Consider the following 16,690-nt stretch of genomic DNA (forward strand, 5'->3'; position numbering starts at 1 on the left):
GCTGCTGGGCAAAAAAAAAAAACATGAATACAAATTGGAAGGGGGCCACAAAAGCCCCAGTCACGGAGGGTAAATAAAATGTGATGGCGCCAAGACTGTTACAAGGTGCCAACAGCTAGTAAAAGCCAGTTGGATTGCAGTTTCGAGTCTGAGCAAATGGTCAGTTGGAGATCGTCCTTCCCAGAAGCCACACTGATACAGTGACAAAAGGTTCCAAGAGTCGAGTACCCAACACTACCAGAAGTAACCATCCTGTAAAGCAGTTTACAAAGTAAGTTTCTCAGGCTAACTGGGCAGTAGCTGTCGAGAGATGCTGGTTTCTTCCCAGGCTTAAGAACGGTCATAACTTTACTGTCTCGCCACTGTGAGAGGAAGGCACCACTGGGAAAGCACCACTGTCTCGCCACTGTGAGGGGAAGGCACCCATGATCCAATTGTGGTTGAAGACCCTGAGTAAATACTGTCTCTGTGTAATGTTGAAGTGTTTGATCATCTGATTGTGGATAGAATCTAGGCCTGGGGCCATGTCATGTGAAGAGGTAACAGCCTGCAAGAATTTCCATTTAGTGAAGGGTTCATTATAGGGTTCACCTTGGGGAGGGTTGAAACAAAAGAAGGGGTCTATTAACTCTGTGTTTCTGCCAGAGAAAGGTGGCAGGGCAGGAAGAGGATGCCGCTACTGCATAGTGTGTTGTGAGGTGTCCTGTTGGATCAGTAGACAGTGCACCTTGGAGGGTAAGCCCATGGACATTTGACTGTCACAGGTGGCCCAGAAGGCTACAGAGCTAGGACCAAACCTGTGATGAAGAGCCGTACATCCCCATGGATGAAATATAGTGCTCCCAGCATTCCTTTTTACTCTGCTTACTAAGGTAATGCACCTTAGCATGGAGACACTTAAAGGCAAGGAGGTTGCCTGTCAAGCGTATCGTTTAAATTGTTGCTGCACCTGTCTGTGGTCCTGGACAGTGGCTGCTATGTGCTTGGTCCAACATGATACTTGTTGACGATGAGGAGGACCTGTAGATTCATGAAGAATAATGGCAGAAATACCCTGCATGATCTCATCAATGTAGTCTGCGAATGCCCAACATAAGGGGCCTGTCTGCATGGCGGTGGCAGGGGAATGACAGAATCACAGGAAAGTGGTCACTGTCACAAAGATAATCAAGGGATGACCAATGTAGACAAGCCACAAGAGCAGTGGAAGATATTGTGAGATCGAGTGCAGTAAATTTTCCATGGTGGCACTGAAGTGGGTAGGGGAACTGTCATTGAGGAGACACAATTCAAAGTCTGTAGTAAGTTGGTCAAGTAGAAGACCCCTAACCAAAGAAGTGGCACTTCCCCACAGGGGGTGGTGTGTGGTGTGCATTTAAGTTCCTAAGGACAAGATCTGGGCTGGGAGTTACTGTATTAAGGTAGACAGTTCAACGTAAGGGAGGTAGACTTTGCAAATGGTGATTGCCACAGTTGTCTGCACTCTGTCTACTATTGCTTCCAGGTTGGTATGAAGGGAGATCCAGTCACTAATGATATTGGTGCAAACCACAGTGCAGACCCCTCCAGATGCTATCCCAGGGTTGGCACGGTTCCAAGAGATCACTCAACAACATGAAACTTTAGAGATCACCATCACAAAAGTGAGTTTCTTGAAGAGCAAGACAGAATGAAGAGTAAAAGGAAACAAGGTGTTGTGTTTCTGGGAAGTGGCGATAATATCTGCTGCAATTCCACTACATTATCTTGTGGCGAGAGTCCAGGTGAGACAAAAAGAAGCTGAGGAGAGATCAAGTCACTTAGTCGGTGGTCTTCACCAATGAGGAGCCATAAAAACTGGGTCTATTTCAGGATGAAGTGGAGGGGTCAAGCATTCTGTGAAGCCAGAGAAGCCTTATTCTTTGACTTTCTGTGCTTCTTTTCTCCCTCAGAGGGAGGGAGGAGACTTTATCAGTATGGAAATAGGTGGCAGTGATTCCAGGATCAAGCAGAGAGTGAGTGGCTTTGGGGCCCTCGGAACGCAGGTCTCTCCTCCAGCCTCAGGGTGCAAGCTACCTGTCTTGTGAATGCTGGGGAGGAGTGTTCTGAGATGGAGCCCCATCCCTAGCAGGAGACAGAGAAGAGGACATTTTCCCTAGTGGTGGAGGAGGAGCAGCGGCTCTTGGAGGGTAAGGGACTGAAGCAACTGAGGATGAGGAAATGGAAGGGGGCAGAATGGGGGAAGGGGGAGGAGGGAGAAGGCAAAGGCATAACTGAGGCATAGGTAGAGAAGAGATTTATATTGTCAAGTCTGTCAAATTTCTCCTGGGCTTCAAAGCAGCTGAGGCAGTCAAGTGTTTTTATTTTCTGAATTCTTTTTTCCTTCATGTACACTGAACACTCCAGTGAGTGGGGAGAATGGAAACCAGAACAGTTTACACAGTTATATGGTAGGGTGCAAAGGTTCCCCACATGAAGAGGGCAGCCAGAGTCACTGCAGATGGGAGTGGCATCACATAATGAGGAGATGTGGCCAATCTTGAGGCAATGGAAGCAATGTATGGGAGGTATGCATTGTTTCACATTGTATCTGTACACCAATACCTTGATCATCTCGGGCATGGTATTCCCCTCCAATACCATGATGAAAGCGCCAGTATCTACATGATGGCCCTTGGGGCCTTATTGGACATGCCAGATGAAATGAATGCAGTGTTGTTCCAAATTACCTGTAAGCTCATCATCAAACTCAAGGGGAAGGTTCCTATGAAAAATTACATCCTGTGTCATACTGAGTGACTTGTGAGGAGCAATAGCCATGAGGTTGTCTCCTAAATGGTTGCAGGCACAGAGGGAAGCTGGCTGACTGGAAGAAGTTGTCTATAAGGAGAGAGATAGAGCTCATCTTGCTTTATGACTCAACTTCACTGAAATTGTCCTCAGTACGTTCCACAAAGAAAAGGGATTTGGTCCCGGTACAGACTCACCCCAAGCCATCACATCTGGCCCTCCTCGCAGGGTGTATCCAAGGAGGGAGAGGCTGTAAAGGCCGAAACAGGAACTGAGACAGAACTACGTTAAGGAAGAGACATGGCCGCAGTAGAGCAGCCAGGGAGTTTAACACATTTCATGTACCAAACGTCCACCCTGGTACCACCCACTCAGAACAGGGGCTCACCTTGTGGGTGCTACCAAGCTATGGCCACCTGGAAGGATGGTTGTTGCCAGGAGTTCTGATGCCCAAAAAGATGGGCAACCACTCCTAGGCTTGCACAACCCATTCACAGTGCAGGTACCAGCAATGTGATCCCTGTGATATTGGGGGGCTCAGTCAGATGGGTACATAACGGACCCACCACATGGACTGGCTACCAAGCTGATGACCTAGCAAGGAGGTGAAAGGGCTTTGCGGGGGAGGGGGGGGGGGGGAAGGAATCCAAGCCAAAGACGCTAGGAAGGGAGTTCTTCCCCCATCTGGCTCCCACTACAGATTTCAAATTTAGCGATGGAGGTCAAACACCTGAAAGGAGCCAAAAAAGAAAAGCCAAAAAGGAGGAGGAAAAGCAACCAACCAGAACCATAAGACAAAGCAAAGTCATGAGGATAGGCAGGCGGTCATAAAGAAGAACACCAAGAGAAGGAACGAAAGGAGCAAAGGGAAAGGAAGAAGGCAGTGAAAGAGAAGGAAGGAGAAGGGAAAGCAGCCCAGAAAAGAATAAAAGCTGCAACCACTCAGGGACCTATGCATGCCACACATGTACCCACCTAAAAGCTGTTGGCCACCTGGAGTGACAGATTTTGAGATCTCAAGATTAAGTAAAGACATAAGTTGACAAAAATGTAAGGAGTTCTGCATTTCTAATGAAGTGAGCAATAGTCCTTTAGCACTAAGACCAACAGCTTTTCCTATGAACTGTTTTAGATGGAGAAAGCAAGTCAAATTTTATAAAGGGTGAGCACAAAGTCTTGCCCTGATTATAGATATTTATAACAGAATAACCATTTGACATAATAAGTTACATTTGATGCCATTACATGGGTTAGTTTTACTAAATACCACTTACGTTATTAGACCTCAGTGTGTGCTCCCTTGGTATCTCGGAGAATGTTGAGGTGGTATTCCAGTTCCCACCAGGCATCTGCGGTGCTATTTCTTTTCATAACAAGACGCCTTTGGTTGCCATCTGCTCCATCCTTACAGCACAGCAGTATTGCAATGATATTCTGTGCCCAATTTTGTTGCTTTTTATGGAAAGCCATCCTGGGCTTGCTTTTCATCAAGATAGTGCCAAGCTAAACATGGAGAGAGTTTCTACTGCTTACCTTCAGGCCTGCCAAACCTAGCTTGGCCAGAAATTGGGAATGTTTGGAGCATTATGGCCAGGCAGGGCCCTCCAAACAGCTTGTTGATCTAATGCAACCAATTGGACAGAATTTGGCACGATACCTCTCAGATTATCAAGCAGTTCTATCAATCAGTGCCAAACCTAATAACTTCGTGCTAGGTGTGGACCAATGTGATATTGACTAACTCAATTTGTGAAGCTCTTTCTGTTGAATAAATGATCCAGCTTTTTTGGAAACTGCAAGCATTTATTTCTCTGTAGATGCCAAATTACATCTACCAATTTCCATCCACTGTGGATAATTTCTTTTTAGTGCAACTTTTCTTTTTCTTCCTTGGAGTGTATTTGTCCACCAGTGGCATCTGTGCAATGTCCTCAATATGTTGCAAGTGACAGTGGTAATGAGCACTTGCTCTGTGTAGTTGTAAGTGCCATATTTCAGAGCTCAGTCCATTCAAACTTCTGAAAATTGTTGGTACTTCTATGGTAGGCACTTCTGTTTGTGTTTCAAGAGGCATCATATTGAAGATTTATACTGCCTACAGCAAAGCAGGAAAACTCACCTGCTAAATAGCAATGTGGTCAAAAGTATGTGTTGAGTGATCATAATAGGATTGTGATGAAAAATAAGAGGACTGTGAGTGCAAAAGTCACTGCAGAACTGAATGTCGCACTCTTGACCACTGTCAGTACCAAAACATGAAGAGAGTTCCTTAACCAGGAAACTGCAGTGATAACTGGAATTCCAAAACAACCTATCAGTGACGCAAATGCACATAACATGAAAACATGGCGCCAAAGCCATAAAATCTGGACTCTGCAGCAACAGAAGAAAGTAATTTGGTCAAATGAGTTTTGTTGCACACTGTTCTCAACTTCTGGTCAGGTTTATATCAAAGAGTGCAACATGCCAGGAGTTCAGTGTTGATTTGGGCAGCCATATCATAGTACTGCATGAGCCCCATGTGTAATCTGCATGATCATAATACTGTCAAGGATTATGTGACCATTCCAGCTGATCAGTTTCACCCCATGGTACAATGTTTCTTCTCCAATGGTGATGTTATGTTCCAAGATGACAGAGCCCCTTGTTCATACAGATTGCATCATCCCAGATTTTTTTTTTTTTTTTTTTTTTTTTTTTTTTTTTTTTTTTTTTTTTTTTTTGGGCATGAGAATGAACTGTCATATCTTCGCTGGCCACTGCAGTCATCAAATCTCAATCTTATCGCACATTTGTGGCCTACTTTGAAGGGAAAGGTGTGTGATAGTTATCCACCTCCACCGTTGTTAACTGAACTTGCCACTATTTTTCATGAAGAATGGTTAAGATTCCCTTTAAAACCATCGCTGTATGTATCCATTCCAAGATAACTGGAAGCTGTTTTGAATGCCATTGGTTTTCTACACTATGTTAAGCAGGGTAATGTGTTGGCTTTTTGATGTTTCCATTATTTTTGTCAACCTCCCTTTATTTCCATTCATGGAAATTCAAGGAACTAAATCAAACAAAACAAAATCTGCAGTGCTCTCTACAAAAAGGATGTCAGCAACATTTTCCAAGTTGCTAAGTGTATGGAAAGAATAATTAGAAAATGCTCAAAATTCAATTTGAGGCTGTTCAAGACAACTTTATTATGCTAAACTGTACAACAGTGCTGATTATAAAATGAGAGCCATACCAGTAGTCAAGCTGAACTATGATTTAGCTCTGTTTCAAACGATACAGACAATAAAAATGTCAATTGTGAAGAAGATGAGTTATTTCATACAGATCTCTCAATATGCAATCACTTGGGAAACAATAGGCAATGAGTATCCTGAAACTTCCTCACACATTAAAACTGTGTGCTAGACTGAGAATCCAATTTGGGACCTCTGCATTTTGAGGGCAAGTGCTCTAGCAACTGAGCTACCAAAGAATGACACATAACATGTCTTCACTGCTTTAATTCAGGCAGTACCTCATCTCTCTCTTTCCAAACTTCACAGAAGCTCTCCTGCAAACCTTGCAGAACTAGCACTCCTGGAAGAAAGGACATTGTAGAGTCATGGCTTAACCACGGCCTGCAGGGGGAGGGGGGGGGGGGGGAGGGGGGGAGGGGGGGGGGGTTCCAGATGTCTTCATTCTGGAAACATTCCCTAGCCTGTGGCTAAGCCATGTTTTGTGCTTGAAAATGATCACTGGATTAAGTTTAGTAACGTCAGCACAACATGAAAGGACAACAGTGTAGTGCTTTGTTCAGTTATTTGGCATATCACATGTCAGAGGAGTTTTGTCCATATTTGCTATTTCGCTTAGTTTCACCCAGGCTTTCTTTCAGTGTTGAATAATAAAGCAATTGTGAGAGAATAGTTTTGCTTCAGGCTTTTGTGGAAATTTCTGAGATATTCTGTTTTTGGTTTGAATTCTAAGTCCACGATCCTTCATAAACTAGTAGCACCAAACCAATTCCACCCTTTAAGTCTGTTAAGTTCCACTTTAGTACTAGTTTTCAAGCATGTATTTGAAGCATTTTTATATTAATTGCAGTGCTATTTTGATGGTGTATTTGAATCCATTTTAACACATCATCTTTTAGTTTTGTGCGTATTGCATTCAGTCCTCTATTTGCACAATTACTCTTCCTTTTTTTTCAGTTCTCCTTTACTAGCCAACCAATTCAGTTGGTGGAGGGCTGAGGTGCTACTCAGGTGCTCTGTATCCATGTTCTTCTCCATATGCTATTACTTTCATTCCATAGCCTGCATTGTATGAATATCTTTCATTTTTTCCATTATATATTGTGCTGTTACTGATAACACAAATCACTTTCAGTTTATGTTCATTGGTACCAAAGATAGGTTAGACAGTGTTCTGCATTTGTGATGGCTTGTGAAGGTTGTGAATCCCTGTAACTCTTGTTCATTGCATTGTTGCCAGTTGAATCCAATGTTGCCAGATGGAGAGAGGTTTAGCACAACATCAGATATACCCCCATTTTTAAGACTGGCAAGAATTTTAAATCAAACTGTGGACAAAATGCATCTAAGTCTGTAAAGTATAGTAAGTGGCAAGGATGTAATTATTCCTCCTTCAGAATGTCCCAAGAGATAATGTGACTAACAGCCATTCCATATGCAATTCATTGAGTACTTGTTGTAGGTTCTCTTCAACATGCTGTAGTATATCTTCTTCAAATCTCTGCATGTGAAATTTCTGAGGAACATAACAGTTGTAACTCCTTATTGTGAAGGTACCTGTTTCTCAGAGCCATGTTAAAGTTGGGCAAAAAATTTGTGTGATGGCTTGTTATGTTGCAGAAAATGTCCATGATACAGCCAACTAGCAGCTATTCTGTTACTGCAAGCTATGCTATAAACAAGGAGCATATCTGTGTATTCCAAAAATAGGTACCAGACCATGTTTACTGTATGGCAGACACACAGGCATTGAATATGTCTCACAGCAAGGCAGACATTAAATTAATTAAGGTGAAAATCTGATGGAGTAAATGTCGTCCTTTGTACCCTACTACATACCAGCACATGCAACTCCGAGACTTTTCTCTTTTACTCAAGAGACATGGATGCAGTACACATCTGAATTGAAGCCATCACAGAGTGGAAACAGTATGTTTCCTGACATGTATTCCTATACAAAATACTCATTCCCCTCACAAGCCTTAGAAGCTTTTAACTGGAATTTTAAAACAACCTATATAACCCTTGACAACAATGGTATACTGGCAAGTTGTTGTTGTTGTTGTTGTGGTCTTCAGTCCTGAGACTGGTTTGATGCAGCTCTCCATGCTACTATATGCTGTGCAAGCTTCTTCATCTCCCAGTACTTACTGCAACCTACATCCTTCTGAATCTGCATAGTGTATTCATCTCTTGGTCTCCCTCTACGATTTTTACCCTCCATGTTGCCCTCCAATGCTAAATTTGTGATCCCTTGATGCCTCAGAACATGTCCTACCAATCGGTCCCTTCTTCTTGTCAAGTTGTGCCACAAACTCCTCTTCTCTCCAATTCTATTCAATACCTCCTCATTAGTTATGTGATCAACCCATCTAATCTTCAGCATTCTTCTGTAGCACCACATTTCAAAAGCTTCTATTCTCTTCTTCTCCAAACTATTTATCGTCCATGTATCACTTTCATACATTACACTCCATACAAATACTTTCAGAAACGACTTACTGACACTTAAATCTATACTCGATGTTAACAAATTTCTCTTCTTTAGAAAAGCTTTCCTTGCCATTGCCAGTCTAAATTTTATATCATCTCTACTTTGACCATCATCAGCTACTTTGCTCCTCAAATAGCACAACTCCTTTACTACTTTAAGTGTCTCATTTCATAATCTAATTTCCTTCAATTCGACTACATTCCATTATCCTTGTTTTGCTTTTGTTCATGTTCATCTTATATCCTCCTTTCAAGACACTGTCCATTCCATTCAACTTCTCTTCCAAGTGCTTTGCTGTCTCTGACAGAATTACAATGTCATTAGCAAACCTCAAAGTTTTTATTTCTTCTCCACGGATTTTAATACCGACTCTGAATTTTTCTTTTGTTTCCTTTACTGCTTGCTCAATATACAGATTGAATAACACTGGGGAGAGGCTACAACCCTGTCTCACTCCCTTCCCAACCGCTGCTTCCCTTTCATGCCCCATGACTCTTATAACTGCCATCTGGTTTCTGTACAGATTGTAAATAGCCTTTCGCTCCCTGTATTTTACCCCTGTCACCTTTAAAATTTGAAAGAGAGCATTCCAGTCAACATTGTCAAAAGCTTTCTCTAAGTGTACAAAAGCTAGAAATAGGTTTGCCTTTTCTTAATCTTTCTTCTAATATAAGTTGAAGAGTCAGTATGGCCTCACGTGTTCCAATATTTCTACAGAATTCAAACTGATCTTCCCTGAGGTCAGCTTCTACCAGTTTTTCCATTCGTCTGTAAAGGATTTGCATTAGTATTTTGCAGCTGTGACTCATTAAACTGATAATACAGTAATTTTCACATCTTTCAACACCTGCTTTCTTTGGGATTGGAATTATTATATTCTTCTTGAAGTCTGAGGGTTTTTCGCTTGTCTCATACATCTTGCTCACCAGATGGTAGAGTTTTGTCAGGACTGGCTCTCCCAAGGCTATCAGTACTAATGAAATGTTGTCTACTCCCGGGCCTTGTTTCATCTTAGGTCTTTCAGTGCTGTGTCAAACTCTACATGCAGTATCATATCTCCCATTTCATCTTCATCTACATCCTCTTCCATTTCCATAACATTGTCCTCAAAAACATTGCCCTTGTATAGACCCTCTATATATTCCTTCCACCTTTCTGTTTTCCCTTCTTTGCTTAGAACTGTGTTTCCATCTGAGCTCTTGATTTTCATACAAGTGGTTCTCTTTTCTCCAAAGGTCTGTTTAATTTTCCTGTAGGCAGTATCTATCTTACCCCTAGTGAGGTAAGCCTCTACAGCCTTACATTTGTCCTCTAGCCATCCTTGCTTAGCCATTTTGCACTTCCTGTCGATCTCATTTTTAAGACATTTGTATTCCTTTTTGCCTGCTTCATTTACTGCATTTTTATATTTTCTCCTTTCATCAGTTAAATTCAATATTTCTTCTGTTACCCAAGGATTTCTAGTAGCCCTCATCTTTTTACCTACTTAATCCTCTGCTGCCTTCACTACTTCATCCCTCAGGGCTACCCATTCTTCTTCTACTGTATTTCTTTCCCCCATTCATGACAATTGTTCCCTTATGCTCTCCCTGAAACTCTGTACAACATCTGGTTTAGTCAGTTTATCCAGGTCCCATCTCCTTAAATTCCTACCTTTTTGCAGTTTATTCAGTTTTAATCTACAGTTCATAACCAATAGATTGTCATCAGAGTCCACATCTGCCCCTGGAAATGTCTTACAGTTTAAAACCTGGTTCCTAAATCTCTGTCTTACCATTATATAATCTATCTGATACCTTCTAGTATCTCCAGGGTTCTTCCATGTTATACAACCTTCTTTTATGCTTCTTGAACCAAGTGTTAGCTATGATTAAGTTATGCTCTGTGCAAAATTCTACCAGACGGCTTCCTCTTTCATTTCTCTCCCCCAATCCATATTCACCCACTATATTTCCTTCTCTCCCTTTTCCTACTCTCAAATTCCAGTCACCCATGACTATTAAATTTTCGTCTCTCTTCACAACCTGAATAGTTTCTTTTATCTCATCATACATTTCATCAATTTCTTCATCATCTGTGGAGCTAGTTGGCATATAAACTTGTACTACTGTAGTAGGCATGGGCTTTGTGTCTATCTTGGCCACCATAATGCGTTCACTATGCTGCTGGTAGTAGCTTACCCGCACTCCTATTTTTTTATTCATTATTAAACCTACTCCTGCATTACCCCTATTTGATTTTGTATTTATAACCCTGTATTCACCCGACCAAAAGTCTTATTCCTCCTGCCACCGAACTTCACTATTTCCCACTATATCTAACTTTAACCTATCCATTCCCCTTTTTAAATTTTCTAACCTGCCTGCCCAATTAAGGGATCTGACATTCCCACTCAAATCAGTAGAAAGCTAGTTTTCTTTCTCCTGATAACGACATCCTCCTGAGTAGTCTCTGCCCGGAGATGTGAATGGGGGACTGTTTTACCTCTGAAATATTTTACCTAAGAGGATGCCATCATCATTTAACCATAGAGTAAAGCTGTGTACTGGTTTAGATTTATGCAGAAACTAGTCCGCATGTATATATGTGCCATCACCACAATACTGAACAACCTTTTCTATAGATTATTTGTGACAGATCTCTTTGCTTCTATGTTAATAAATGACAAAAATATTGGATCACAAAAGCTACATCCTGGACTTTCCATTTTTTGATTAGGCCACAAAAACGTTTGACAATATGTTGCATAAAGTTATCAAACCCTAATTTTACTTACACACACACACACATACACACACACACACACACACACACACACACACACACACACACTTAAAAAGCAGGTTCTCACATACATATTTTCATTTGTGAAGAGTGAAATGTAAATATAGTGCAATGTTGATACTGATTATGTTTGATTATGAATGATCTAATATGTGAAAATATAATTAATTTGTTGATTGTTTTAAGAAACGATTGCATCAGTTGTTTATGATTAGGAGTTTAAGGTTCAAATACAGTCTGCCACAAATTTTCAAATATCACAGTTCATGTATTGTGATAATCATTTAGATTTCCTGTTGAGACCATTAAAATTTGAATTGGAAGCTGGAGAGAGTTTGTTTAGTACACGTTACTTTAATTTAAAAGCATCCACTGAGTTACATAAGTTAAAAAATTATGTCAAAGTTTTACTACCACATTTCTTTATGTAACTAGATTAGAGATAATTGTAGAGAGTGAAATATTTTAGTACCCCTGAAAATCAATTTATTTATTTTTTCTCATTTTGTAGAAATCCCACTCCAAATAACAAACCATTGCACTGGCCAAGAGTAACATCAGATGATGACATGGAGTACATGGAAATAAGTAACAAACTTGAAGTGAAAAGAGGCCTTTTGAAGGAAAGAATAAACTTTTGGAGTTCACTTCCTCTTAGAAGTAGTTTGGAAAGTAAATATTCAAAGGAAGAACTGTAATATCCCAGAGGACTTAAACGACTTTTTTGTAACAATCTACAGACTGTGATACAGTTCCTACATTCCCGTGTGTGTGTGTGTGTGTGTGTGTGTGTGTGTGTGTGTGTGTGTGTGTGTGTGCAAGATAAATTTGTATATGTTTGCTGTGAAACTGATTTGTTAATTCTAATTTCTGCTGTGCTGTGTCATATCACTTTTCTTTTGAAAAGAAACCTTTATATGATGATTACCAAACTGTATTTTATTATTAAATAAGCAAAGAAAGATTTTTTGCTCACAGCAAAAATAAATTAAATAAACTAAATCAAATAATCCTAAGTGAAAATTATTCTCTCAGTGGATTCCTACATTTCCTGACCATTATGTTTTTGAGGTTAACAGAATGTATTTTTTATAACTGAGAAATATGGAGCCTGTACTTTAACTTTCTTTCTCAAAGTAGCAGATTTGTTAATAGTCTTTCTGTGATATACTTACCCAGTTCAAGCACAAACATATTGTAGCAGTTTCATTATAACTAAACTACTGTTTCTCTGTTGCTTTTGTTTGTGTTACCTAGATTTGTTCCATATGGTGGGGTTCACAGAATATGATAAATGGAAGTATGAATGTTGAGATTTTTTGTTGGATGTGCCTTACAATGCACTGCAAGATTTTTCATTTGTCATTATTATGTATAAAACTCGTGGGTGTAACATAGTAACACAGTAGAGTTCTGTCATAAGTACAATCTTGTTGAATACAAAAAATAATCAGAAGTACACCCATTCTAGTTAAGAATGCATTGTTAGCTGCAACAGGCAGGAGGCATACTTTGCTGATATTGCACATTTTAGTGATTCTGATTGAGATAAATTTACACCACAGTGTTCTTCTTCAGCACACCAGTGTAGAAGTGTGTTCAGAATCAAATGAGTGAAAGAGGTCCCTGCAATATGCAAGTTTATTTATATATAAAAGCTGACTTTGGAATTTTCCCTTGTGTGAGACCGCTTGTACAAGATCATATGTCGATTTAAATTTCTACATTCACATGTTTTACTGTCTGCGTCACTTCTTCTGAGTAATCTTTTATTGATTATATTAGTACTGATTTGTATTGTGATAAATTGTGAAATTTCAAAGATTTGTGATTACCGCTGTGAGCTGGCATTTTTATCGTCAACCGTAGGCATGAACTAAATTGTGCTCTTTTAAAATTTTTGAGGATGGTTCAAAACAATCGTTCTATAATTTTGTTGTATAAGTATGTAAGAAATAGGTTACTTAAGAATTTTTGGAAGCTTGCAAAACTATATTTTCGTAAGTTAGCGGTACGAGTGTTTTGGATACATGATTTAATTCATAGCAAATCAGTGTTTGTGGTTCACATTTAAGCTGAAGTATACATCACCTCTGAATTTTATTGAACATGAATGCAAATAAATGTGCTTCTTTGAAAATTTTGGAAGGTACCATTGTCCATAGCATAATCTAAGAGCAATTTGTAACAAATAGGCATTCCATTTGGGATTTAGTTACTAGTAATTTTTACCACAAATGTTTGTGCTGCCATAATAGAAATCTCATTTTGTGTATGTGCTTTAATTCTTATAGAGAATTAGTAATTCTTTAGCTCAACAGATTAAAAGATAAACAGCAGGTATAATTTAAAGTTATTTATACATTGCCTTGTGATACATTGCACCAGCCAAAATACAGCCCCACTGTGAATGCTTTTCTCAAACCTGGGATGAGTTGGTTGATGTTTGTAAGCAGCTGGTAATCATCGTGACTACTGTCATACGATCAACAGCTGCTGCGAGCCAATGTCTCTGTGGAGCTCCCAAGAGTCATGTATCTGTGATACCAGTATTAAGGTACCTCAAGTGTACCTGAGGTATCTCGGTACTCCTGTGGATCCTGTCTCCTCTGCAGAAAGTACAGGATATGTCATTACCTGTCCACTTGACCGTGAGTGGTGTGTCAGCGGTCAGTGGTCAGTGTCCACTCTTACAGGGTGTTGTACTGATCCCCCTAACCAACTTCGCCAGTGGGACTCACTTCACCTGTTTTAGGGAAACCTGTTTTGTCTGGTGTCAAGGGTCTAGGGCCAGGGGTGTAGGGGTCTATTACTCATTGGCAGTTGAAACATATGGTAAATGATGGTGCCCCTCAGGGAAATGGCAGCAAAGGACAGGAAAGGACACTAGATGCACTCAGTGTGTATACCAGGGGGCCTCATTCAGCACGTTGCAGAGGCTATTCTGGCAGTTCTGGGGAACAGGATGCATTCAGCTGTAGATTGTGGTGCACGTTGGAACAAATGATACCTGGTGTCTGACCTCCTGAGGTCATTTTTGGGTCATTCCAGTGTCTGGCAGAGAAGGTTGCAAAGACCAGCTTTGTGCATGGAATTTTAATGAAGCTCATAGCAGCATAGCAGCATAGCCCCCATATCTGATTATGGGCTTTTGGGTCTGAGTTGAATGGAACAACTGATCCGGAGACTTCAAATGTTCTGTGACAAGCTGGTTGGTACTTCCTGGACTTGCACCATAGGGTTGAGAACTGTAGGGTTCCCCCACGTAGGTCATGTGTGCACTGCACATCAATGGCTGTTACTCAGGTAGCTGACTGTGTGGAGGGCAGACAAGGGTTTGTTAGTTTAAGTACCTCTCCATCCAATCCAGATAACAATAGCTGCAGGAAACTGGAAATATCAGTGTAAGAGCAAAAGAAATGCCTTCCACAGGTGACAGTATTAAAATCCTAATGGTTAACTGCCACAGTATTCACAATAAAGTGCCAGAGTTTGAAGCGCTCATGAAAAGTACTGAAGTTCACATAATACTACATAGAGAAAGTTGGTAGAAACCTGAAATTAATAGCAGTGAGATTTTTGGGGAAAATTTAAGTGTGTATCAAAAGGATAGGCCAATGGAAAATGGAGGTAGTGTATTTTTTGCAGAAAAAATCCACTGACACAGAAATTGAGGCTGCTTGTGAGATTGTTTGGGCAAGATGCCAGTGTCAGGGGTGGACATAAAATCATAGTTTGATCCTTCTATCTGCCACCAGACTCATCTTCTGATGTAACCAAAAAGTCAGAGAAAACCTCAGCTCACTTGTACTTAACTTTCCCAGTCATACTGTTATTATCGTTGGAGACTTTAATCATCCAACAATTAATTACAAAAATTACAGTTTTGCTAGTGGTGGGTGTGGTAAGACATCCTGTGAAACTTTACTAAATGTCCTCTCTGAAAAATACTTAGAACAGCTAGTTAGGAACCCACTCATGATGAAAATATATTGGACCTGATGGCAACAGGTAGAAGAGACACCTTTGAGGATGTCCACATTGAAACTGGTATCAGTGACCCTGAATTGAGTGTGGCAACAATGATTACTAAAGTACCAGGTACAACTAAAAAAAGCAGAAAGATATATATATCTTCAGTAAAATAGATTAAAAAAATCTATAGTGTCATATCTCAATGAAGAACTTGAAACTTTCAGCACAGGGCAGGAGCATTTAGAGGAACTCTGGCTCAAGTTTAAAAGAATAGTTGACCATGCACAGGAAATACATGTACCCAGTAATGCATTTTATAATGGTAGGCAACCTCTGTGGTATAGACTCACTGGAAAGAAACATCTAAAGAAACAGATATTACTACATAATTGGTGTAACACAAAGCGTGGACTATAGATAGAGGGACGCTGAGTGAAATGTGTTTGGCTCTCAAGAGAGCATTGCTTGAAGCCTTCATTGACTATGGTAGCAGAATATTGTCAAGTGACCATTCACAGAACCCAAACAAATTCAGGTTGCATGTAAAAGCTTTTAGTGCACCAAAGTCAGTGTCCAGTCCCTAGTGAATGAGACAGCAACTGAAACGGAGCAAAGCAAAAGCTGTAATGCTTAACTATATTTTCAAATGCTCCTTTACAAAGGAAAGCCCTCGAGAATTGTCCCAATTTAATCCTCATACCACTGAAAAGATAAATGAAATAAGTATTAGTGTGAGTGGTGTTGAAAAACAGCTGAAATCATTAAAACTGAACAAAGTTCTAGGGCCTGATGGAATCCATCAGATTCTATACTAAATTTGTGGCAGAATTAGCCCCTCTTCTAACTATAATCTATCATAGATCCTGTGAACAAAAAGCATGCACAATTCTTGGAAAAAAGCACAGGTCACACCTGTCTACAGGAAGGATAGAAGAAGTGATCCACTAAACTACCGTCCAATATCCTTGGTATCGATTTGTTGGAGAATCTTAGAACACATTCTAAGCTCAAACATAATAAGATGTCATGAACAGAATAACCTCCTCAGTGCCAGTTAGCATGTATTTCAAAAATATTGATCAGGTGAAACACACCTCACACTTTTCTCACAAGATGTACTGAAAGCTTTGGATCAAGGAAACCAGGTAGATGCAGTGTCTCTAGATTTGTGAAAAGCATTTGACTCAGCATCTATGCTTATTGTCAAAAGCATGATCATGTGGGGTATCAAGTGAAATCTGTGACTGAATTGAGTACTTTTTGGTAATGAGCATACAGCATGTTATCTCCAATGGAGAGTCATTGCCAGATGTAGAAGTAACTTTGGCAGTTCCCCAGGGAAGTGTGTTGGGAACATTATTGCTCATGTTGTATATTAATGATTTTGCAGACAATACTAATAGCAAAATCAGGCATTTTGAAAATGATG

General features: G+C 40.2%; 1 protein-coding gene across 1 annotated transcript in view; it reads left to right on the forward strand.

Moving 5' to 3' along the window:
* The window catches only part of LOC126355150 (juvenile hormone esterase), a 144,437-nt gene extending 132,140 nt beyond the window's left edge, over positions 1 to 12,297 (forward strand). Inside the window, exon 10 of the mRNA XM_050005345.1 lies at positions 11,798 to 12,297. Coding sequence (XP_049861302.1) covers positions 11,798 to 11,984 — 187 coding nt within the window. The 3' untranslated portion in view covers positions 11,985 to 12,297. The remainder of the gene's footprint in view (positions 1 to 11,797) is intronic.
* The last annotated feature ends 4,393 nt before the right edge of the window (positions 12,298 to 16,690 follow it).

The sequence above is a fragment of the Schistocerca gregaria genome, chromosome 3 (genome assembly GCF_023897955.1).
Source record: "Schistocerca gregaria isolate iqSchGreg1 chromosome 3, iqSchGreg1.2, whole genome shotgun sequence".
NCBI classification, from domain to species: Eukaryota; Metazoa; Arthropoda; class Insecta; order Orthoptera; family Acrididae; genus Schistocerca; species Schistocerca gregaria.